Here is a 26,114-nt window from a genome sequence, read left to right as displayed (position 1 = left end):
TGAATGCAGTGAGTCAGAGCAGGTATTGCTAAAGTCACCACTGAGGGCCCAGCTCTGCAACCGACCTTTAGGTTAACTGTGAGTCAACTCGAAGCCCTTGTCAGCTCAGCCTTGGGTCCCTTTGCTTAAGCCCACTGGAGCTACAGGGGGCATGGCTTGTCTTTCTGCATCTTCAGGAACACGAGGCAAGCATCAGAAGTTATGATCTCCAACTAAGAACAGCCTTGATTTCGAAGCCCCAAAGCATGAAAGTATCAAGTGTGAGCTAAAGATTACATCCTGGGGGGCCAGCAACTACCCCCTCTGCAAGCATCTACAATCTCTCAGAAGATATCAAAAGAAATCAAACCTGAACCTGAACTTTAAAAATATATATATTTTTAAAGCTTTGTTTATTTATCTTCATGTTTTGTGTATGGATGTTTTGCCTGCATGTGTATGTGTGCAGGTAAAACGTGTGTGGCTCCCAAAGAGGCATTGCACGCCCTGGAACTGGAGTTAGAGAAGCTTGTGCAGCACCACGTGGGTGCTGGGAACTGAACCCGGGTCCTCTGGGAGAACAGCAGTGCTCTTGGCCTCTGAGCCATCCCTCAAGTCCCTGTTTTAAACTTTTTATATTGTCGTGATGCTTTAAAACTACAATTCATTCTTTTTCTGTGGCAGCCTTCAAAAACAGGATCCAGAGCATCTTACTGCATTCCAGACGTGTAGATGTTTTTATGCAAATATGAAAGCTTAAAAACAAAACATTTATGTGCAGACACTCTTTAGTGCTTGAAAAATCTGCAGTACTAAATGATCACAAGCATATTTCAATACCACTGCGCCTCTATTTCTGCACAAACTCCTGCCCACCTAAAACAGAGGGGTTTAGCGGGATCTGAAAGTCATATTTGACCTGTAACATAAAGTTGAGAGAGAAAAATCAGGTCTTTCCAATAATGGGCCTGTTGTCGTCACAGGCAGGATGTGATAAATCATAATGATTAAATGCGAGAGAGGTGAGGGCAGCAGAGACATGGGCGGCTCCTAGAGACGCTGTAGATGAAGAGAGAGGAGAAGAGCCTCCGCATGCGTGAAAGCGAGCTCTGAGTCGCCACCAGGCATGCACGGCAGCTGTCTAATGATCTCTCAGAACTACCATGATCATGTGTCCAGAGGAAACCATGGCTTCCTTTGTGAAAACAGCTACTAAGAGCTCAGATTAAATTATCATTGAAACTAGAAAACAAACAAACAAACAAAAACCCAAGCATTTGACAGAATGAGGCAGTCTATCCCAAGCATGTTATTTGTGTTTTCAAGAGCACTCCAAGGTTAGAAAGAAGCCATGGAGTGCCAATGCTTAGAGGTTTTTCTAAGTTCTCCGCCCCCAATAGTGCCCTTCATCTCTGGCTTCCCAAGTGTGGATGCTGCCTTCCTCTCTATAAACTCCAAACACAGTAGCGCAGAAGACACTGTACCCAGGATGCTAAAAAAGCGACTGGAAAGGGGTGACTCGGGTGTCTCAAGCTGGCTTCCACCAGCAAAACTGCAAACAGTCATTCATGCAAAGGTAGGAGGGTGTGCATGGAGGGAGACAGGAAGGTGCCTCACACTCCCTCAAGTGGTATGTGAGGAGCTCTCTGCCTTCATACTCACAAATATCCAAAGTTTCATGTCTGTGTGATTGAACATTAGACACTAAGAATAAGAAACTCAAGGGAGCTCCCCTGTGAGCTGGCTAGAGGAGACACTGTGGGACTTCTTTCTGAATGTCATTAGGGTTAGAGATGGGACAGATGGAGTGCTTTGGCAAAGCCCAGTAGAAGGGGGATGAGGGAACCGGGGGGCTGCAAGCCTCAGTGGATAAAGACTTCAGTCATGCGTGATTGTGGGAGGGTTGACTTTCCCAAGAATCACTTCCGGGGACACACTGTGGATGTGATGCCAGGCTTCACAGAGATGGGAGGAAACAGGGCGCCATGGGCAAAGCCTAGATCAGCACAGAAAAGCACTACCAACAGCAGAGCTTTCCCTTCGGTGTGTCTGCAGTGGCCACAGGCTAGAGATGGGGGTGCAATCAGGGCTCCTCCACACTGCTACCCCTTGTCTTTTATCATTTTCCCCACTCGGTCCTCAGGTCAGGCTGTGGCGTGAGGCTCAGGCATCCTTTGAGGAAAATGGACTATATACATTGAAGTGCAAAGAGAGTCTACCGGTTCAGAGCCATGCCTCTTGACCACCAACTCCCAGGGTCCAATATGGCAATTGGGTTAGCAGTGAAAAAGAATGAGCCCATCATTGTCTTGTCCTCTTCCTGACACACCTCTGTCATAATAAACATTTTCACACCCATCCATACTTACATACACAGAAATTCCTAGTTCAAAACAATGAGCGTGGAATATTCAAGGTTCCATGCTATATGTTCTCCAAAACCCCTTTCGGCTAGCCTGGGTTTTGGGAATGAGCTTGCCTCACTCTGTTGAGATGCTCATGTCGAATGGGTAGAAGTCCCTAACAGGAACAGCCTCCTCCCCTTGACTCTGCTGCCACAGACCAGCATTACATCATCCGAGTCTTGTTCTCACAAAGCAGGGGTGGATATGTCATGTCAGGAAATCTTGTCCCACCCATACGATGCTGTAGAAAGGGAGCCCCCGACACACAGTCCTTCCTGCGGATAGCAGTTGGAGCAGAAATGACAGACACCATGCAGAGCTGACTTGGGATGACTATGAGAGACAGCTGAGGGGAAATGACATGGATGGGTGCCTTCCATCACAGGACAATGTGGCTCATACCAGAGAAGCCCAAGAATAGATTCTGGCTTCTCATCCGGTCCCCAAACCAAGCAAGGTAGCAAACAGAATCACTCAACGCAACTGATTCACAGAGCCGTGAACGGAAATTTGAGAAAAGAGCAGCACGCTGTTTGGATAAAATTGAGTGCTGTGTAGGCATGACAACGGGTTATTAAACAAGAGGAAAGTGGGGCTTAATAAATAAATCCCAGGGGACAACAGCAAGGAAGAGAATAAGAAATGGAGGGTGCAGCCCAAGGTGCCATACCCTACACCATGATGTGGAAACGGAAACCAGAAGCAAGCTGTGCTTCTAAGCAGGGGGTGCCAGGGGTGTCGCAGTGACACCAAGACTGGACCACGTGGGACTGACAACTGTCTTAGGGAAATGAGGGGCTGTCCGTATCCAAAGAAAACCCCAAGAGAAGACTCGGGAGGTTCTGCCACGTGTCACACCTAAGCTGGCCTTAGCACAACCTGGACCTCAGTGGTAGCGTCAGAAGGAAAGAAGTGGGATTACGAAGGAGTGTGGTCAGGATTTGCACTAGACTTGGGGTGTGGGGCTGGCCAAGAGGCATGACAAAAGTTCAATTCAATGTGGCTGTAGTAAACACAGGTTCAAACTGGGCTGCTGTCAATCAAATCGATCAGAAAGCGTATCTAGAGTGTCACAGCCCAGGCACAGTAACACTTATTATCAGGCGGATGATTCTAAATATTGTCCCCCAGGCATTTGTTCATTCATTGAAAACTATTTATTGTCTACTCTGGTGCTGGGTTGGGTACTAGGAATATTAGTGATGGATAAAACTAGAACTACCGACCCCAACTTTCTGGAGTTTGTCGTTGGATAGGAGAGACTGACATTAATTAAACCATCATCTAACTGACAAGTTGTAAGAAGGAGATATCCATGACACCGTGGGAATGATATATGGCGGGAGAAACCTGGACGGCAGGCATAGCTTCCCTGAGGTCATGATGATTAAGCCAAGAGCTAGCCAGGAGGCAGAAGCCCAGATGATGTTTACGTGGGGTTACGAAGGGGTTCAGCAAAGGGATGGCAGGTATCTGGTTCCTGGGAAAGAGACAGCATCGTCTTTTTGAGGAGTTGACAGACAAAAGCATGACAGTGGCCTGAGAGGAGAATGCAGAAGCGGCAGGGAGGAGCCAGGTGAGGTGGAAGCTGCTGGCCTGCGCTGGAATCACTCGTCTTCACACTAAGTGCAAGGGAAGGTCATTCCAGGTTGTTTTTTTGTTCTGCCCTGTTTGTTTAACAGGGCGGCATAGTCGGCTGTGCACTGAAAACCCTCCCTCTGACAGCAACATAACAGAAAAAGGGCAGGAGTCCAGCTGAGGGACAGGCCCAGGGAGGGGCGTGCAGGGAGAGCAGCGGCTGAAATCAGCACCCAAGGAGTCCAGGGGCCGCACTTGGGAACCCAGGAGCCAGCGGGAGACAGGAAGTGGCCGTAACTCATCCTGTGATGATAGGGTGAGGCTCTTCGACACCCTCCAGGCTGGGTCAGGATTGGCTCTCGATGGGCAAGGTTATCCTGGGGTGCTCAACCACGGGCGTTTGTGTTGGCCTCACCTCCCACATTCTGATTCAAGGTTGAGGAACACTTTTAACAGTCTCCCTTAGGTGATACTAAAATGCACCCAAGTTTGAGAACAATGGGCATTATTTTTTTTTCACTCATGACAGTTAGAAGGGAAAATTACACTGCCTCATTTTGATTTAATCTTCCCTATCAAGAAGAATGTTTTTCAAATAAAAGAGCAGCGCCGACACGCTGAAGAGGAAATGAAAGCCCGGAGAGGTGGTGTGATAAGGAACAGCCGCTTGCTGCGCTGGGTGAACTCAAGACTCTCCTCCAAAATAAATTATGTCTTGGGATATTGCAAGAATTTATGGCACCCATAGGCACGGGGTATCTACTTGACAGAGCAGCATCCAGAAAATCCCTCTTTACATAGGTCACATACGTCTCCCCATGACTCTATTTGCTGGTGACCTCCACTTTATCCTCAGGGGTTACTATTCCATTTGACATTGCTAAGCGACTTTGCCTTTAAAGCTTACTACTCAAGGTATAATGAGATTTATTGCCCTTCACTCCATCTTCCTTCTTCTGAAAATGCCATTACTGCTGGTAAAACCCTCAGATCTGACTAATATTTGGGAACCACTGTTAATGTTAGCAGGCTTGCAGTCCACTAAAAACACTTAAATCCTGTTCAAAGGCCTATGTGCAAAGCACTTTTCACTCTTGATCTCCATGTGACTCAGAAGGCAGAGGAGGCTCACTTAAAACTTGCCTCCAGGACTCCTAGGGCAACCAATTAGTAGAAAGCCTACCTGCCTTGTGTACCTGAATCTCAGCAAGGCAGACGCTTCCTCTCTAATGCCATGTATAAGCAGCAAAGAGGTCTACCAGGAAGTGCTCACTAATACAGACCATGGCCAGCTTTGAAGAAAGCATCTAATAGCATTCCAGTCCATTAACTTTACCAGAATCTAAAAGGGGTAAAAGCAATCTTTCCAGGCTCCACAGTGAGGTGCCGCTGTGAGGAATAACCACTGGGTGAAGAGTGTGAAGAGGGACCTTCTGAGGAGGTACAAAAGCACACCCCTTGCTCTGTTCAACAGCAAGATAGGAAGGGGTGGGGGAGGGCTAAGCCCAACAGCAGAGTTTCTCAAAGACTGCAAGCCACTGAGTGATGTGATCCCCAAAAGTCACCACAGTCAGTAATTAAAAGTCTAACCTTATTTTAAATAATAAAGGCCTTTTTCTTTCCATTCTCTCTGGTGACACTCCTCCCAAAAACCTCTCAGCCCCTCCCCACTTAAAACCACCCTGCCAAATTTCTCTTCCAGAAATGTAGATTTCCAATTTCAGCTCTATGGATTTCAGAAATCTTCTCAGGCCCCAATTTTTTAGTCACTAAATAAGGCTGGCAACACTGACAACCTCTGCCAAAGCTGATGTTTTTAAATACAATTAAAACAAACTGCTTCTAAACTATTAGAAAAATAAATCCTGATTGAACAGAGCCCTAAAAAAATCAACTAGATGTTCATAAATGAGAGCTGACTCATGCAATTTTATCCCTGGAGTATGCTTTCATATATTAAATGATAATATATTACATACATATTAGTACTGAATATTATATATAATGTGTTCATATATTTTATATGTTCATATAATAAATTTAAAATGGCTTACAATATGTTTGAAATTATACAAATAAATTATAATTGTCATTCCTCCCACAGTGTATAACAGGTCTCTGAGAACAGCCCCAGAAACTTAACCATGATGGAAATAAACTCCAGAGCACCCAGGGCAGACACGCCTGACAGCCCTTCTCCTGGATCAGCCTCCTAGGTGTGTACTTCCTTCTAATGTCATCTCCTGAGCCTCTGGCCTACAGGCCATCACCACAAGAAAAAGATAGTGAGAAAGGTCCCTGAGCAATTAATAAAGAGGGGTGGCATGCATATGTTTATATATGTACATTCCATACATGTACGTAAAACCAACATGAAACTATAAGGAAGAAAAAAAAACGCCCTGGAAAAGAATGGAATAATGAAACCAATGCTTTCTCTGCAAAGAAATCTAAAGACAGATTCAACCAGGATGAGGCGAGATGCAGCGCACAGACTCCTCCTGTCACAACCAGATGCCAGCTATGGAGCTTCTGCGCCAAAGAGAAGAAAAGACAAAGAAGAGTCTTTGGAACAAGAAACTGATTGTTCTCCAATAACCAGACCTCCCTGATTCTAGAAGCATCCTCGGAGAATAAGGAACGCCACCAGACACAATCCGAGCACTTCCTAGAAGTTAATTTGTGGACTTCCCTGGCAGGCTTAGCAACAGCTTATGCCTGTTGCCACCATCCCCTCATGGGAGCCTTTCTCTTTAAAGATGGGCGCCCAGACATCACCTCAACTGTGCTTTTCACCTCAGAGGCTGTGTCGTCCCCCCCCCCCCACAACCCTCACACTCAGGATTTGTGTTCTTTTTAAAAAAAAAAAAACGAGGATTGTGATCAGCAACCTCCCCCAGTGGGCTTTCTGGTACACACATGGGCAAGGCAGCAGCTGCTCACCTGGATACCCTGCCCAAAGACTCTCAGAGGAGGAAGCCAGGGCAGGACTTGTCAGTGACTTCAGAAACCCAAACTCATTACCACCAATGGAAAACAGAACTACTTCCCACCGTGTTGTCTTTGATTTGGACCCACAGTGGGTCACAGGGACACAATGGCTATGAAGCCACTGACTTCCCTGTCTGTATCCCTACAGACATTCAGCCTCTCTAGGGTCCCTCCCCTGTCACACTAACAGCCACCATCACCACCCACACCCATGTCACCCCCCAAGTCACCAAGCCGAGGGCATTCCTGAAGACAATAGAGACACAAAGATGAACAAAACATGGCCTTAGACTTTGAAAAGCGGAAAGTCTGATGCAAGAGACACTATGTATCCGTGCCATTGTCCCCACATGGAAGGTGGAGAGCTGCACAAGGTGGAAAGGGAGCCTGACTCAGTGAGTGGGTCGGAGGAGGCCGGCAGAGGCCAGAAGCAGCAGCCATTGATCCAAATTTGGAACGAAGAGGGTCTTTGGGGAAACAATCAACAGAAGACTGTGCCAGAGAAAGAAAAGAAGGAATACAGTGACGTATTACTAAAGAAACCGTGAGTGCAGTGTCAAATGAGGGGCGTGTACATTCCACGAGGAGAGGCGGAAAACGGAAGTCAGAGCTAAAGCAAAATAAAAGACAAACAAACCACTACTCTGTATACTTCAGCATCCACATGTGTGGAAAATTAATGTTCACTAGACATTTAACAAACAGCTCACACACTCCCCAGACTTCCCCACGTCAGAAGATGACACCACTGTCCTCCAGCTAGCTGGCTATGTCGGAAAGCCTCAAGTTCTGCGTTCCCCTCAGTATCAACACAATCAGCTAGCTCCTGGAGCAGCATCTGGAGGAGAAGTCTTCTACCTTTGGACCGTGGAACGCACCCTATACAGAGAGCCTATGCAGGTGCCATTTAAACATGTCATGGTTAGAAAACACCCTTCCCTTGGTTCCCACCCTTCAGCAGCAGCCCGCTGCACACAGAGGCCCCTTATGATGGCCTTCAACGCCTTCTGTAACCGCCTCTGCCTGCTTTTCTGAGGCATCCCCTTCCCATGAGTTCTCCCACCACGAGACATGCTGTTCCTCGCAGGCCCAACAGTCTTCAAAGACTCCTTTCTCCGCTTTGCAAAGGTATCCCTTCCCATCCTAAGCTGCTCTGCACTGGGCGCCTCCTTTTATTTTCTTGGGCACTTATTATTTGAAATGATCTCTTGTGTACTCTTTCTGCTCCTTTATTGCCTGTAAATGTCAGTGAAATGTAAGCTAATGAGAGAGAACCAGACCCGGTTACAAAAACATCTCTGTACGGAAGATTGCATGGGCTAGAATGCAGATATGAAATACTGCAAAGAACTCATAAAATCCATATAAAAACCGCATCTATTTGATTCACTTCCCATAATGCCTGACAGGCATTAAGCATCGATCAACTTCTTGCATGAATGATTAAGAGCATAGCAGTGTATACTACACTCCCCGTGATGAGATGAACATTCCATCCCACTAAGCCCAAGTGCTTGAAGCACCAGAAATTACTTTTATGGATAGCTGTGTCACACAGAAAATTTAAAGTGGCAACTGTCTTGAGGGATGCCTCCTAGAATGACATCCTCACCTCCGACATCCTCACCTCCACAGCCATCACCACATGCTGAATCAAAAGGGTTTGGCGTTTGAAACAGACTAGGTGTTTCCTGATGCCAAGAGACAGGCAGCAGATGTCAGAATGATAAAAAAAAATTAAAAAAAAGAGGTGGGGAGGAAGCAACTTCCTCAGGAAACTGTGGGGAGGCCCTGGTCCCTCAGGCAGAAAGAACATGAGCCATCAAAGGCTTCATCAGTGACCCCACCAGCCTGGCACTGCAAAGAAGCCTGCCCACCACACGGCTAGAACTTTTGGCCCTAGGAACTGCAAGAGACATTAGAAAAATCTAATGATGAAACCCCAACTGCTAACTGAATTCCATTTTGCTGTTCTGGGACTTAGAAGCCTCTGATGTTGGACAAGACCAAGGACTGTAGGTGATCATACTGTGTGCCCTCTGTGTGCGGTTTGGAGATGGCAATCCAAGAGTGCCAGGCCAATGAGAGAGAGCCAGGTCCTGTTACAAACACCTTTGAACAGAGGATTTCGTGAACTAGAACACAGATATGAAATACAGCAAAAACGTTACCATTCTAGGCAAGTCTCAAGAATGTGAGTTATGTCCTTCCTTGTGGTGTGAAGCCAAATGGTTTAACTACACAGTGTTCATATAGAAATGTGATTTCTGCCATTTTTCGCCTTCAGGAAACAAGAATAGCCTAGATAAGAAATTAGAAAGTGCAGCCCATGCTAACAGGAAAAGCTATATGACTGGCCCTTTCTCTCACCAATTTCTTCTCAACTCGATTCTCATGAAGTCAACATCTAGTGAGACTCTACTTTGGAGATGTTATATATAATAGCCAGTAGAAAAGACAAGCACCCTGGAGCTTGGAAATAAGGCCATCCCTACGATCACTCAGATCATGGAGAGAAGCCTTTGGGCAAAGGCTCTTCCCCAGGAAGATAATGAGGATACCAAAGGAGGAGTTGGATCGAGCTCATCGGTAGACAGACTACTATGAAAAGTGTGGTGTGTGAGATCAGAGACGCAAATCAGCTTCTTCAATTAGACTAGATGAAGAACAGCGTTTTCCTCCGCCCTCTGCACCGCCAAATATGAGGAGCTGTGCATGTGGTGGGCTCACAGGCACACTTACTAAGTAAACAAGAAGATGAATCCTGAGATGAAATCCACCCATTCATGTGATTTAGCTACTGTCCTGGGTGTTCCTGGACTTCCTACTCATCTGAGTTCAGAGATCCAGTGTATCCTTGACTACAGGAAGGTTCCTTCATTACCTCCCAAACGATGTGAGGGCATTTAAAGAAGTGTAAAGCTTACATAACCGAGAGCAGAGTGTGTCACAGATATACGTGTACACCTTCACATTTGGGGGCTGGAGAAAAGCTATTGTGATCAGACGACAAGAATGAGGAAGACAGTAATAACAGCTGATCTATAATTGATCCCACCAGGACCATACCCCCTACATGAAGAACTAAATATTTTATGATATGAACTTCTGTGATGCTATCAAGACCTATGGACTTCCACATTTTCATTTTAAGAAATACACCTAGAGGATAGTCACTGTCCTGCCACTAATGTGCTGAGTAACCGTCAGCAAGGAGTTCAGCTTTCCTGACCCTCCCAAGAGGGTGGTGGGGAAAATGCTGACTGGGGTCAGCCAGCTCTGTGGAGGGAGTCACACTCCTGACCTGCTCTGATGCTCTGTCCCCTACACACCTCTGCATTCTCAGAGGCTCACTCTTACATCTACGCATAGGGATGCTGCTAACAGTAGCTCCTCTCCGTTGTCTTTCCAGTCTCTGGTTTAATGACATCTAAAGCACCTTCCAGTTCTAGACTTCTGGAGCTTCCCTGTGACTTCACTTTTAGATTTAAGCCTCTTAAGTGAATCTAACATTAACCAGCTTCAAAGGACCATTGTTAAGACCAATAGTAGGAGACTGGAGAGATTGCTCAGCAGTTAAGAGCACATGTTGCTCTTATAGAGGGTCCAGATTTGGTTCCCAGCTCCCATATGGTGGCTCACAACCATCTGCAGCTCCAGTTCCTGGGGATCTGATGCCCTTTTCTGAACTCTGAGAATGCTACATTCATCTGGTACACATACCTACATGTAGGCAAACACTCATACACATAAAATTAAAGAAAATAAATATGAACACCATTTGTCATTAATATATGAACAAATAAAGATTAGAACATAGATATAAAAATTAAGAAAATATATTAAATTATACTATGTATGTAAATAAAATTATTCACAATTACAAATGATATGTAAACACATACCTCTCTCCCACAGAGAGAGAGAGTCTAAGAGTTATTATAAGATGGCTATTTTGAATTTTAATCCATTAACGAAAGTCCAGGTCTCTAAATACAACATGCACAAGCTAGTGTGAATTTCACACTTGCACTTTTATCACCAGCCTGTCTGATACAGATTTCAGCCTTTTGCTGCATACATACTGTTTAAAGTTTCAGCTAGGTTAAAATGGTTCAGTCTCCACAGATCACTAACATTCTTCTGCGATGCAGACACCCTATGCTCACCAACGTGTTGACATATATCATTGTTTACAATTCTGTATTACTTTTTAAGCAGGTGCTCATGCAGATGCATTCGTTTACTGAACACACCCACAGAAAGAAAAAGCTATCCCAAAGCAATGTCCAAGAATCTATGTGCATAACATGAGCAGGAGAGTAGAAAGAGGTAGGTCATGAACATTCATGCTTTGAGACCACTATAGATACTCAAGTCTACTCACTACAGAGGACAACCTAGCCATCAAAAATATATGTGATTTAGGATTTATTACATGTTTTATTTTGACTTGTTTCCTAATCTAGTCCACCCTCTAGCAAAGGCAGCAAGTGATGATGTAATATTCTTTGACCTTTCAATATTTTTGATATGCAAATTAAAGATCTGCCATGATCCTCACATTCTTGTCACTGGGACCTAAAAGCCATCAAACTGGTCCTGAAGCGAGATCTGTTTCGCACCAGTGGGGCAGAACACCAAAAAGAACTAGGATCTTAATGCATCACACACGAGCGATGTCATGATGCTGACGTTAAGAAGGAACATACAGTGAACAGATCACTGGAACCTACGAGAGAAACACGGGGTGGAGAACCGGAGCTAAATGTCAATCCAAAGTGAGTTGTCTGCCTGAAGAGGTGCTCACTGGCCCTGCCTTACAACTACCAATCAAGGCTTCCTGTTAGCCTTGGGCAATTTTGAATCAAACTAAACGAAGCAGTTATCCATGTAAGAAATTTAAGCTCAAACCAGGGTCAGTAACACTAACCTTCTCATAGCGAGGGTGTGATGTCCCCTGCACCACCTGGATACAATATAGAATTTATGGCATACGTGCTCCCGGATCACAGTTCTTCCCAGCCCACCAGAATATACATAGCATCTCTGCAAAGCACAGCATTAGCAGAAACCACATCTCCCGATTTTCATCCCAAAGTGACTGAATGTCAAAAATGATCTTAATAAAGGAAGAAATCGGTATCTTCGCATCTCAGTTCCTTCACAACAAGCCAATCCGCAACTCCAGAAGTCATGAAAGGAACCCATCTTATCTGTTAACCCCTCACCCCCAGCCTGCCAGACTCCAAGTGAGACCTATGTGTCTGTCTTACCTGTAATCTGACTCTGTCCTTGTGGATTAAAAGGACTTGGTGCAGAGTTCAGGGAGGGCCGTGGGTTCTGAGGCGGGACACCTACTCTCATACTGGGATGAGGGATGCGCCCTAAATCACTGAGGCGGTCAGAGAACAAACTAGGTTTAGAGTCATCAAGCTTCTGTCTGTGCCCTGGAAACAGCAAATCATAAAATAAAAGCATATTAATTAGCTGAACAATTGACCATGCTAAATAGATATGTGAACATACATACTGGGTGGTTTAAGCCAAGGAATTATCAATATTGATATTTATTATGATGTGTCTAGGCAAACTGCTCTTTGAGCATTGTAGGGTGGCAAGCCTTCCTAATTCTACCTACACAGGGAGAACAGAGGGTCCCAAGGGAGACATGGAGTCAAGAGCTCAAGAGGAACTCTCTGGGTGCCTCCTCTAGCCCTGTCAATGAAAGGATGAGAAACGTGAGTGTCCTCTAGGGCACCTTTCTTGTTTCATGATGGGGGTTCCCCATCTGAAAACTCAAGGAGTCTGCTAGCTGTCACCAAACCGGGGCAAACACATTTTTTGAAGATCAGCTTCCACAGTGACTTTAGTGACCTTTTCTTCTTTATGTTACAACTACCTACCTATCCCTTGCAGAAAAATTAAAACTCAAAATGGAAAATGGAAAGGAAACAAAGGAAGAGAAAGGAAGAGAAGAGAGAAGAGGAGGAGAGGAAGGCAGAGAAGGAACATAAGCAAAGTAAATCAAATTGTTGAAGGGGATCTGCATATTTTGAGATATGCCGAAGCCCAAAAGCACATAATGAACCCTGTTCGGTCACAGAGAATATGTTTTATTTTAAATCTACTACTGTAGTTTTGTTCAAGAAAGTGGAAAATACTGGTAAGCTAAATAGGTGAATGGGACTACCCATTATTTGAGTGAGTGAGTAAGAGAGAGAGAGACATGAAGGGAAAGGGAGGGGGGAAGGAGAGAGAGAGAGAGAGAGAGAGAGAGAGAGAGAGAGAGAGAGAGAGAGAGAGACCTTTTCTTTCTTCCAGTTTATTAAAGTTGTAAAACAAAGAAAAATGGGTATTAAAGAACTGTGCAAATTAAATTAGATCAAAGTGCTGAAGCATCTTCAAAAATCACAAGTGTGTCCCTTAGAAGGGCTGTGGTCGTGTCTAGGGGCAGGGACAGAGTGTGCGTCTGCACCTAACTTGAGAGCAGAGCCACTCTGGCGGCCCCTGTCTGCCGCTCAGCACCTCAGCACGCATGCTCATGCCCCTGGGTGAGGGGCATCAGGGGAACAATGACCAGATGAAAAATGCATTCAGAAGCAAAACTAAGGGAATATGTGTTATTACTCATCAAAGAGAAAACACTGACTGCGGATTATTAACAACCTCAGGAATGGACGTCCGTCACTCCTCTTAGTGGTGAGACATCTTACCTTCCCCTCATACAGGACAAGGGGAATAAGTGTGCCAGGAGAGGGTTAAGTTGAACATTAGAATTCCCCAACTATAAGCTGTCTTCATAAGACAAATTCCTTATTTTATTTGCCCCAAAATGTATTTTCCTGTCTCCCTTTTCATTGCCTACCCAGCCCAAAGAAAACAGACAGGAAGCCAAGGCTTGGTAATATGAGCGTAGCTGTCTCCACAGCCAAACATGTTCCAACTGAGCCCATTAACTGAAATGCGCCCACCACCCTGTTTCCTGCCAGTGTGTGTTTTGGGCATTGGCTGTAACAGAAGGCCTAGACCTAGCTGAAAACATGATCAGGAAAAAAACCAAGGAAATCCGTTGTTAATTGTTGTTTGCCCCATTTTATACAGACTGCAAATAGATTTTAGAAACTTTAGGGTTTTTCAGAGGTGACCCGAAATAGCTCCTAGACCCCAACTAATAAATTGTTCATAGATGAAGTGACCTTGGCCTGCTCAGGCAGCGTAACAAGGCTGTGGCCCTCCACTATTGGCTAGCTTGGCTACAGCCCTAACCTGTGTGAAGTGAGCTTCCTATTCATCATGAGGTACCATCAAAGTTGCCTCTCTGCCTTCCTCTCTGAGCTGTCATTGGTGACTCAAAGTGCCTACAACACTGGAGAAGTCAGCCCACGAGGTATCGAGACTAGTTTTCAACCTAAGTAGAAAGAGCAGCCGAAGTTCAATTACAAAAATAATAGCTCATCCATTACCATAAATAAATGGCTACAGTTTAACACACTGAACTCTTCTATCTGCACAGCTCCCTGGGTCTGGCTAATTTCACAATCGGGGAATTATTATACAAATACTGGTCACAGTCAGATGCATAGAATCTCTCTCCCCCTCTCTCCTCTAGCCCCCCTCTATAATTTTGACACAGCTATAAATACATATGGAATTGTCCTGTAAGTTATTTTCCAAATGAGCCACTTTTGGAATGGCAAATTTTCTGAAGGCTAGAGAGAAGGCTGTGTGATCTTTCATGGACACTTGCGCACTGGGATGTGAGTTCAGTGTGTGCAGATGAGTGGGCACATTTTTATTTACTCTTAGCCTAATGTTGTTCTTACTAGGAGAACGCAGGCAAGAAGGAAGGACTTGGACTAGCCCTTCGATGTGAAAAATTTCAAGAGCAGGCAAAATTTTTAAAGGCTCAATGACTTTTTAGAGTTATCCTCAAAGACAGCTACCACACATCTACAGACAACCTAGAATAATCTACAGAGCGTCCATTGGAAGATGCAATCTATAAAAGCGTATGCGTTTTCCCCTGGGTTTCTCTACCCTCTCATAGCAGCCACCACAACCCAAACAAGATTCTTCCAGCACAATGCCAAACAAAAGCCAAACAGGTTCGTCGTCTTTCAACCATGACAAATGGCGGCTGCCGCTAAACCACATCAGGGCGTACTCAAATGACAGGCTGAAAGATGTGCTGGAATCATCAGCACCCAGGCAATCCTTTCAGACACTAAGAACACAGGAGACAAAGGGGTCACAGACTCAGACGAGGACAGAGTAATTGCTCTCGTTGTCTGGAGGATTGAACCTTACTCATCCCCAAAGAGGAGCTGTTCCGAGTAGGAGGCCGATGCAAAGAGTGGGCAACTTTTAGGTCACTGCTCCAGGGGAAAGACTCCAGGAAGTAGGGAGGCGGCTCAGCAGATAAAGCACCTGCCTGCCATGCAAGCATTAGGACCAGAGTTTAGATCCCCAGAACCCAGTAAGTGGGCAAGGGGGACCCACATAATTCCAGCACTCAGAAGACACAGATGGGATCTCTGAAGCAAACTGGCTAGCAAGACTGCCCCACACCAGTGAGCTCTGGGTTCAAGTGAGAGACCATGCTTCAGTGAATAAGGTGAATAGCAACTGAAGAAAAACTCCGACATCAACCTCAGACCACACACACACACACACACACACACACACACACACACACACACACAACACCTACCTGTACACACACATGAAAACAGATCTGCACAGCTCATTCAAACCACACACATATATGGGAGTGGGGGAGCACTATATGAAAGTGTGGTCCTGGAACCTCTCATCTAGCTTAACCTTCTCCCGAAGGCAGTCATCCTTCCAGACCAGCTGAATAGAAAAAGCCTCCCTCAAGCTCTGAAAGACATGGGCATCCAGGTCCCAGAGTGGATGGGTTAAATTAAATTCTTAGGGTAGATTATGGAGGAAAGTTCTCTTTTTTTAAAGCTCCATGTGATCTAATATGTAGGCAGGGCTGAAAAAAAAAACACTGCCCAAGATAGTATGAGATCCAGCACAAATGCCAGCCATTCACCCCAATGACTCCTCCATTTCTAGATGGAGGCCTGTCTTCTGTCCTGAGTCCCGGGCTTCTATTTCCCATTGGCTCCTTGACGGATCCCCTGGGATGTACCCCGGGTATCTTCAATGCAGTGCACTGGAAGCAGAATTCTGGAGTCTCTTTCCAAAACATCCTATCGCTCTAATATAGTCCCCAGTGCCAGTGGACATCACTGGCCACTCAGTTGCTCACAGTCAAGAACTCAGTTAAGTCCTCACTCCCCACATTCAGTCCACCACCAAGGCCTGGCGTTTCTGTCTTGATACTCCATCTAGCCACTCAGTTCTCTGCATTTCTCCCAGCACAACCCTAGCCTCACAGTCTACCTAACTCTCTGAGTGTCCAGCACTGTCTGCTTTGAAGTTTCCCCGCCAGGACTCTCCTATATTCCTGAGATAAAAATCTTCTGGGTTTCTCTGTATGGCTCACTCCTTCTTATTGCTTGGCACTAGCGTGAACACCACCTCCTTTAAGAGGCCTGGCCTGCTTCCCATAGCCAAACTATGTTCCCATCCTCTGGAGCACAGTCTTTCTTTATTTCCTTTGTGGCAGTTGTCACGATCTGTAATTATCTTGTATATTTGTTTGTCTCTCCTCAAGGACTCCAAATCCCATGAGAATGAGTGCCCTGCCTCTTGTGTACAGCTGGATCCTCACAATCTACTAAGGGCCCGCTATACAGTAGGTGCTCAATGAATATTTATGAAAGGAATGAGTCTGTGAATCTGAGAAAAGCCTTGATTAGAAGAAAATTTCTTGGTACCGAGTATCATATCACAACACTATCCCTTAAAGACGCCTCGTGGTTTTTGCAGCACAGTGAAGCCTGTAGGTAAAGCCTTTCTTTAGAAACAGCACTGACTGGTGCTTCCTGGAGAACTGGACTAATGGACATTCATTTAGGCTAAAACTCACTTACTCTTTGAAAAATTCCCATTTCTCCCACCATAATCCTTAATCATTGTTAAAACCATTTAAAAACAGAGAGATAAAAACGGGTAACAGATGTAAACTGGACTCTGGATTTCAAAGCAGTGTACTTCTTTTATGCATGAGGACCCTGAGTCCCCATGAGAGGGCGTGGCTAGTGGTTAGTGGTGGGACTAATGGTTAGATTTCCTGGTCACTGGTCTAATGTTCTTTTCTCTTCCATTGCCGGCCAGCTTACTTTAGGATACAACAGTGAGACTGAATTTGTTCAGGGGAAATCGTGACCAAAAAAAAAAAATGAATTTTAAATGGAAAAGAAAAAAGGAGTAGTTTTCAGAAAAGATCTCTTTCAAAAGTTCCAGTGTGCGTGGGTGAATATGACTTTTGTTGCAATAAATTCAGGGGCACAAGAAGAAATCATGAGCAAAAGGTCACAGCATTCACACATGCTGACAGCAAGGACACATGAGGAACTGCTAAGCCCCTGGGCCACAGCGGAGCCAATAGCCCCGCGGATCCCTACACACATGAAATCAGCAATCGGCCACTGCAACTTCTGCTTTCAAAGATGAGGCATCAGACATGGGCATGGTGAGTGTGGTCGTCGGACAGTGAAAATGAACTCATCACTACCGCATGACCGCTTCGCTCTTGCTTTATAACTAAGACACTGAGCGATGCCTCACAGCTTCAGAGAACAATGTCCCCCAGCCAGAACCTCCCACTGTGTGGAACTGCCCAGCCACAAGAGTTGGCACTGGCCAGTTAGAAGGCTCCTCCTCCAGGAGGCCAGACACACTAGGGAGAGATAGGACAGGAGATTTTTCATGATGAATGTGCAGTAGAGTGCAGTAGGATGTCTGGTCCACCTAACGTGGGACAAGGAAACAGTCACATTACCAATCACTATCTATGTCCATATTAGGTTCATCTAGTCTAGGCAGTGTGCACTGCATACCTACCACATGTGATATGTAAGTGTAAGGAGGAGGAGATAGCCAAGGACATGAGGTAGTATCTTGGCCTTCAAGGAGCTTGGGGAACAGTGAGAAAGACAAGGCCCCATGTGTGACAGAGCAGCTGAGGAGAGGGTAATAGTTAGGTATTGGACTTAATGATTGACTGAGAACACGAGAATGGGGGCCACTGAAAACATTAAAGAAGTCATTCTTTGTGATCCCTGTCAGTGTTCTCAGGAGAGCTGACATACACTCAAGGGTCGAACGGCATGATATCTGGTACCCACTTGAAAATATTTCAGCTAAGTAACAGATGAAGCAAACACGGCAAAATAAACATACAAGATGCGACTATATTAGATATATTTCCATGCATGTTTGTAAGCTCGTTCGTTATAAAAGAAAAGAGATGGTAGAGGTCAATGTGGAAAGCACAGGGGAGTGATTGGTTTTGACTGAAAGGACGTAGTCACTGATGAGACCATCATGCCTGTTGTTCTAAGGCCAAGAAAGATTCTGATAAGCACAGAGGCAAGGAGATCGCTAGCTGGAAGGTGCGTGACAGAAACGTGGTAACAAATAGAAGGAAGGGGACAGCTAGCTGGAAGGCACGGGACAGAAACATGATAACACATATCTCGTGAGACCAGATGATGTCAAACTTTTGTGTGATGCTAATCTAATCCCAGGCGCAAGCTCCTTCATACCACTTAATAGCTGGGCTAGGCCTTGGTTCTTCAGCTACGCAATACAGTGTGGAGAGCTGCCCTTTAAAGGCAGGTCTCCTGACCCACAAAATGATGTTTGGCAGCCCAAAACCTCCTCTGCCATGCCTGTGGGCTTCCCTGGAGCAGAGAAGTGACTGGGGAGATGTCAGCTAATTATGCTGTCACCAAGTGTGTTACAGAATGAGCTCTGCTCTAAGGCGAAGAGGTCTGAAGCCACAGGATGGAACAGCTCCGGGATCCTGTGACAGGGATCCTCTGAGTGGAAAGAGAAGGCTTGCGTCTTTTACCCGGAGTAAATTTGCTATGTGTCAGCAGAGTTGTTATTCCACAGCAGTTCTGGGGCAAGTGAACGAGACCCTTTAATTCTAACCTCTCCGTCCTGACGGTGGCCCAACAGGTGTGTGTCTGGGGGAGGGGGATTTGGAGGGAGGGGCGGGTACCTTTTAGAGCTTCATGTATTTAGTGCCATCCTGTCTCGCTGGCATATTTATTATTACCTTTTGGCCATTCACCCTACAGAGAGCTCCGGTTCCAAATGACTTATCTGGGAATCTTCTACTAAGAAGAGTTCAGCTCCATGTCTCTTAGCATTTTGGCCGATGGTTTCCAGCAAACACAGGCAGGGCTTCACAGGCTCTTTGGAAAGCTATATTAGGGACTGACTGACCCAAATAACTCCTGGCCCCTGAGGTTGTAGGTTAAAAGCTTTGACCTTCGGCACTCCTACAAGGGTGTGAAAATGGAAATGTCCTTGAGAGAAGTGAGGCTGACCTCTGCATTAGATGTCTCTGTTTCACTGGAGCGGGGAGGGTAGACATCTTACCCTTGTCTGCTCAGTTAGCTGCTTTCCTCTCTCCCATCCCAAACCACGCAAAGTGGCTTCATCTCTGATTTCTTTCTTTCTGAAACACCATCATCTTCTAGTCTTCCACATCCCCAAATCCAGTTTACATAGATCTCTACTACCTCCTTTACTAGACAGAGTCCATGGCTTCCTTGTTTCCCATCCCCCACAGAAGCCACTCCCTAAAAGCTGTGGCCTGAGGCTCCTACCTCAGAGCAGCAGCAGTAGCCTAGCACATTCAGGAGACACCGTGTGGTCATGTTCCCCCAGGAAGGGACTCTGGGACTTAAGTTTCTTCATCTACTACAAATGAAAGTGTGAGTTTCCCTAACCCTAACACAGTTTCTGCTCCCCAAGCCCAAGTCTCAAGTTACTTACCTGAGAAGATCCATTCAACTAGCCAAATAGACACAGCTCCACCTTACCCCCTCAAACCCAGCAAAGAAGACCCTGGAAATATGGTCCTCGTGTATTTTTTTGCAAGGGCCTCACACTGGTCTACACACTGCTCTTGGAAGAAGTCTGATGTCTTTGTCCACACTCTCCCCTCAACTCAACACACATTGTCTCATCAACCGCACTTGGCAAAATCTCCTCCCAGGCTGGACTTGGCCATCACAGCACACTAGTGTTTTCTGTCCGTGTGCCCCCTCTGGTTTCTATCTTGGTAGCTGAGCACAGCCCCAGTCGGGTGTTACGTCCACAGCACACGGTTACACTTAGGTGCTAGAGGCATTCAGTAAGCATTAGCCTGCTGCGAATTGACATCAACTATTTACATAGAATTTCAAACCCTATTATTCTAGATGTTCCTCAAGTTGACTAGTCACCCCTTGGGAATGATTGTCATGTGTTACATCTACAAACTTAATGCATTCAGGCACCAATTGAATTAACAAAGAACCGAGATAAATTTGTAATTATCTCTCTTTGTGTCCAGTGGAAGGCAGAGAGGAGGGGAGAAGGAAAGCTGGGAGGCATTTCCCACGGTCAAATTGATGAGTCGATCATCTCTGTTGGGAAAGGCTGCTGAATCATCCTTTTCCCTAACCATATACTATCTGGTGTGGGCCAAAACTATTTCTAGACTAGAATAATGAATGGCACTTAGAAGTCATTTTCATATTTAAGGCCTCTAGCCACTCTGAACCACTGATAAGAAGAGCCATATAGTATGACTCAGGATCGCTCAGGAATGGAGACAGACCTAGAGCTAGGGGTAGCATGCAGCTGGGGACAGAGGACCACAGATCGAGAACAGACCTCTTTCCAGAGGATTCTCCTATGATGGCATTTCAAAAATGAGCTCAGGGCCCCTCTTTACATATAAACTAATCTCTTTAGGAAAATCTCTACCACATATCTCTGAGCACCCCCTTCTCGCCTCCACAGAGTCAGACACACAGGACTCAGAGTTTATCCAGAGAAAAGACAGGAAGAATCACTTCACCCAAGAAAGGACTGAAGCTCTTCCAGGCTCTTGGGTAAAATATAATTATAGAAAAGAAAAATATAATCTACTCTAGAGACATAATTACAGAGTTAAGCCATAGACTCCATAGAAATATTCTAGGAACTTCAGTTCATTTTTTTTAAAAAAAAATGTCAAAGGTTGAATTTGCTTCCTTTTACTAAGAGGCACCAGTCTAGATTAGCAACAGAAAGTTCTGTCTCTTAATTACATATGCAAGCATTTTTTAAATACAGTTAGCTAATGTGAGAGAGAAGTGAGCCTGCCGGGTTAGCTGCCCGTTTAAATGTAGGCTTCTGAAAGTTGAGGAGTTCAAGATCTTTCGAGAAATATGCAAATGAAAGAGCTGAGGCAATACTAATTTGCATGAGCATAAATTTGAGCTCTTTTATAACTTTTACCTTCTGGGGCTGTGGCAAACACAGCAACCAAAAGCATAAAAATCGGGGCGTGGGGGGAGACAGGGTAGAGCTTTGGAGCTAGTCCACTACCAGTCACACCTCAGGAATAAAGTCCACTGAGGGAGCTTAAAGCACGCTCTCTTGTCCTGAAACAACAGACTCAAAGAATTTCATGTATTTAAGTAGAAAGAAACTCCTGGGAGGTTAAACAGAGAAATGGGGTTTTATTTAACTTTTGTTCTCTCTCTCTCTCTCTCTCTCTCTCTCTCTCTCTCTCTCTCTCTCTCTCTCTCTCTCTCTCTCTCTCCTTCGTCTTCCTCTCCCTGACTTCCTTCCTCCCTGCCCCAGTCTCTCTCTGGTGTTGGAGATCAAGGCCAGGCCCTTGCTCATGTTAAGCAAGCCCTGGACCACTGAGCTGTATCTCTAGACCTGAGAAGAAGGATTGTTAAGAACACACAGAAAAGACCATCTGAAAACATACTGGAACTGTGTATCAGGAGATGAGAGCGACAGGGAGAGGAGCAAGCAGTCTTAACCACAGCCCACAGTATACACACGGGGGGCAGAGGACAACTTGCAGAAGTCCATTTTCTCATTCTATCCGGTGGGTCCTGGGGATTGAACTCAGAGCCACAGGCTTGGCAACAAGCGCCTTTACCTGCTGAGCCATCTCACTGGTCCAAAAACAAATTCTTTACTTTTTATTTCACTTTACACTATTAATTAATTCCCAGAAAAAATACTGTTGACTTATTTTTCACCTGGCCTGATACAGCCTGATACAGCTGTCGTTTTTTTATTCACCAGGTGCCACCAAAAGGAAGACCAAAAGAGAGAAGAAGCAAGGGCTGGAAGAATGAGAATTTGCTGTATTACACTCAGTCCTTCTGACTCTGTTGACCATGACACATCTCATCCCACTAATGACACCTCAACATCATCATCATCCCTGGCCATCTGAATCTTCATCCCTTTCCTTAACTTTCTGGGAAATGAATAAAAGGTCCCCTCTTCTCCCCATCTGTGTTTAACTCCATCATTAGTGTGATACTGGAAACAGGTCCTTGGAGTTCTTTCAGTGGGGTAGAGAGTCATACATAGCATAGTTCTTTGTGTTCCTGGCACATACCGAAACCCTGGTGAGAAATGTAAAGTTACTTTTAATGGTAAGGTAGTTCCCGTGGTTGACCAAAAAGCATCGCTGCTTGTTTGCCAGTGACCCAGCTAAACATGGAGGGCATTGTTCTTCAACGTGTCTGGTGACAATCACCCCGCAGGCTGTCCCAAAACCCATCCTAGGCTTGGCTTCCTTCATACGCATGCATACTGTTTCTCGTTCAGGGTTACGGTTTGGTGTGTGGGTCTGGGGAAGTGAGGAGGAGGGCGGGGGATTAAGAAGTGTGAAGCACTCATCTCAGAATTGTTACCCACAGTCATAGACCATCATCCTCAGTTTTCCCGTTTCTGAGAGGGGACGAGAATGTTAAGAAGTAATAACCGAGGAAAAAGTCAGTCAACACCGGCAGCCGAATGGCAGCAAAGATCACAGAAGGAGAAGGGAAAGAATGGGAGGGGGTGGATTTCTTACTTAAGCTGGACCTGTTCCAGCTGGCAAGATGAGGTGATTTTCTTAACGCTTGCAAAACCTGATGAACTTTTTTAAAGGAATGAAGAAGAGGGAGATGTAAACACGGCCATTAAGGCAGATTTAAAGCGCTTAGTTCTAATCTGGTCTAAGGCTCCCCCAACTGTGCACCGTTCTGCACTTCTCTGCTTGTGAGACATCAAAATGACACATGGGGTCTGTGTCCGTGTCCTCTGACTGGCAAATTAGGTTGGCTGAGCTCCATTGTCAAGTCAGATGTGGACGAAACAGCCCCTTAAGCCATAATAAATGTATGTTGGTCGGAAGCATGCAGGACAGAGACTGTGTTACTACATTAGGGGGCCCCTGGGTTTATATCTATGCAACAGGTCTTAAGCAGACTGTTGAAACAAGAGATGTCTTTGAAACGAACCCCTAACAAAACTGAGATGGGTAAGGAGCTGAACAACAGTCAACAATATAACATGTCAATCACATCTCTCTAAGCTGCAAGGGTAATACACTATAAACTTCCAAATAAAAGATTTTTCTAGAAGTGAAACTCCAAGGATTACTGCATATATCAGCACCTCCTTGCAGTGGAGTAGCATTTATCCACCTATCCATCCACTCTTCCTCAGCGCTACTGCACACTTGACTAGCCGTGATAGACAGATAATTGCTCTAGCCAGCCGTGCGTAATGAAGAGAGTCTGCTGCGCTAATCCCAACATTCTTATCTTCTGTGAGCCCTGATTAAGGAACTCAAAAGTCTACTCCTCCAGCACCAAACTCCTGGAGTTTTCCGCTCCTACTTGGATCTGCTAAAGTGTTCTTACATTCCACTCTGTCATGAAAGGTGCCAAGTGTTTTGAGTAGGATCAAGTTAGAGTCTTCTAAAAGGAACCTTAGCACAGTCTTCGAGGGTATTAGCCCACAGCAGGCTCTGCCCCACCCCCACCCCCATCTCAAGACACAGAATATCAGAAAGGGGCATTGTTTGTAAGCTAAAGAAAAGTGGGTTGAGATCGGCTAATATTTGTTTAAAACTAAACCTCTTTCATGTCAAAGGCAAGTTAATTCTGTGGATTGCTGTCTGCAGGTTTCATGTTGAATCATCACTTGTGACAGTTTGTCCATAGGAAACAGAATGTATGCATTTTCCAGATATACGCATGCATGAGTAAAAATTCCTATTACTCTTCCATACCCATATATGAATACGGACGGATGGGGGATGAATTAAAGGTAACGGGACAGAAATACTACCAGCCAAGTTCCAGGCCATTCGAGGCGCCACTGCAGATAGAGAGACGGTCCTCTCAAGACTCAACACACTTTACCATGTCCTTAAACACACATCAAGAACCCTCTGCCGCCCCAACATACCTTTCCTTCTATGTGAAGTTCCAAGGCTTCATCCTGATTAGATGCCTTTTGTTTATTTCAAAAACTGGTACCTCTCACTGGGAAGGCAAAAGTGTGCTGACCAACTAAAGAATTACTCAGGCTTTGACTGTTTCTTTCCTGGGTCCTAGCTGTTCCCTGGACCTCACACCAAAAATGTCCTCAGAAATGAATACTCCTCCTGATTGGTGCATACACTCTTCTGTGTATTCATTGGCCTAAGGGCTTAACAGATCTCACTAAACATCCTTAAGATCACACACATAATTTCCAGTTAGTCCCTGGTGTGTAACTGTGCCTTACAATGGACAATTGCTCACAATATGGGAAGAGAAAGGGGAACCAAAGAGGACATGCATCATTCACTAATGTCGAGCCAAGAACTTCTCCAGTCCAGAACTATCAAAATAACAAACTCATTTCCAGTCTAACGAATCAGTGAGGCTGGGGATTAATTTCCTGAAATGATGAGCACACACACACACACACACACACACACACACACACACACACTGAACATGACAGTGTCATTTAAAGAGTGAGGGGATATGGAACAGAATGAGGAATGAGGAAGTCCTGCTTCTAAAGCTGGACTTGACTGTACAAGGAGCATGAAAATCTAGAACTCTATTCCTATTTACTTCGACCTTTGGGGTCAGGCTGCAGACAGTACCCTCTCATCTCTATGGTTCAACACTCTAATCTGTCAAACGAGGATCTTGGAATCTGTACCATGAGATACCATTAGGATGAAATGTATGACAAGAGAAAAACCACATAGACAAAACCAGGCAAGTTTAACACGAACTCATCAATGACCATTTCCAGATAATGTACACTGACCACACTACACCGAGGGACATACCAGAGAAGCATTGTGAGCAAACAAAAGACGTATAAACAGATAACTAGAAGAGAGCCAGAAAATAAACGCCTAATGTCCAAGAGTGATCGAGAAGGCCTCCCAGAGGAAACACCCCTTGTGTAGACTTAAAGGGTAAGTAGAATTCCATCAAGCAAACGCAGAAGACACCTGTCTCAGAAAAAAAAAAAAAAAAAAAAAAAAAAAAAAGCAGACGACATTGTAACCAGAAGGAACGGCAGGTGCAAACGCTCAGAGACAGGGAAGGTACAGAGTGAGGCAATTAGGCATGGCTGGCACTGGGCCACAACGCTGTGGGTGGAAGGCAGTTGGGTAGATCGGATGCTGAAGGGCCTTGTCACCATGCCACGGTGTCTGAACTTCATCCCACAAACAACAAGAGCCGCTGAAGTATTTAAAGCGAGGGTGTGCCACAAGCTAGTTACAGCTCAGGGAGACCAGGTTATTCACAGGAGAAGACAGACACACAGGGAGCCTAGCTAGAGGCATGAAATGGACTAGAAAATCATTTTTTTTTCTATGACAGGACAAGGGGGCAAATGCTTAGCATGAAGGATGCTAGTGCAGTACTCCCCGAGACAAGGGAGTGGCCCTGAGACAGGAGCATAGCCATGAGCACACTGAAGTAATTAGAAGATGTACAGCTGAGAGGGCAGGGCATGGGCTCGCTGGTTGGCTGAGCTCATGGTTGCAGCACCTGACGGAAGCGCACGTTCAGGCAGAGAAGACTGGCCTCGGTGGAGGCTGGGAATTCCAAAGGCCATGTGCTTAAGACATATGCTTGGAGCAATCACAGAACTCATGCAGGTGGAGACACCAGGCAGTGAGGGGAAATGTGTGTCTGAGGTGCATTTCCGGGAGTC

General features: G+C 45.4%; 1 protein-coding gene across 9 annotated transcripts in view; it reads right to left on the bottom strand.

The window, feature by feature from the left end:
* The window catches only part of Runx2 (RUNX family transcription factor 2), a 329,850-nt gene that overhangs the window by 159,205 nt on the left and 144,531 nt on the right, over positions 1 to 26,114 (bottom strand). For 5 of the 9 annotated variants that reach the window (XM_076557798.1, XM_076557799.1, XM_076557800.1 and 2 more), the window contains exon 6: positions 12,230 to 12,403. The exons of the other annotated variants lie outside the window; for them this stretch is intronic. In XM_076557798.1, coding sequence (XP_076413913.1) covers positions 12,230 to 12,403 — 174 coding nt within the window. The remainder of the gene's footprint in view (positions 1 to 12,229; positions 12,404 to 26,114) is intronic. 9 annotated transcript variants of the gene reach the window in all.

This window comes from Peromyscus maniculatus, chromosome 21 (assembly GCF_049852395.1).
Source record: "Peromyscus maniculatus bairdii isolate BWxNUB_F1_BW_parent chromosome 21, HU_Pman_BW_mat_3.1, whole genome shotgun sequence".
Taxonomy (NCBI): domain Eukaryota; kingdom Metazoa; phylum Chordata; class Mammalia; order Rodentia; family Cricetidae; genus Peromyscus; species Peromyscus maniculatus.
The sequence above is the reverse complement of the archived record's forward strand: the minus strand, read 5'-3'. Positions and strand labels throughout refer to the sequence as shown.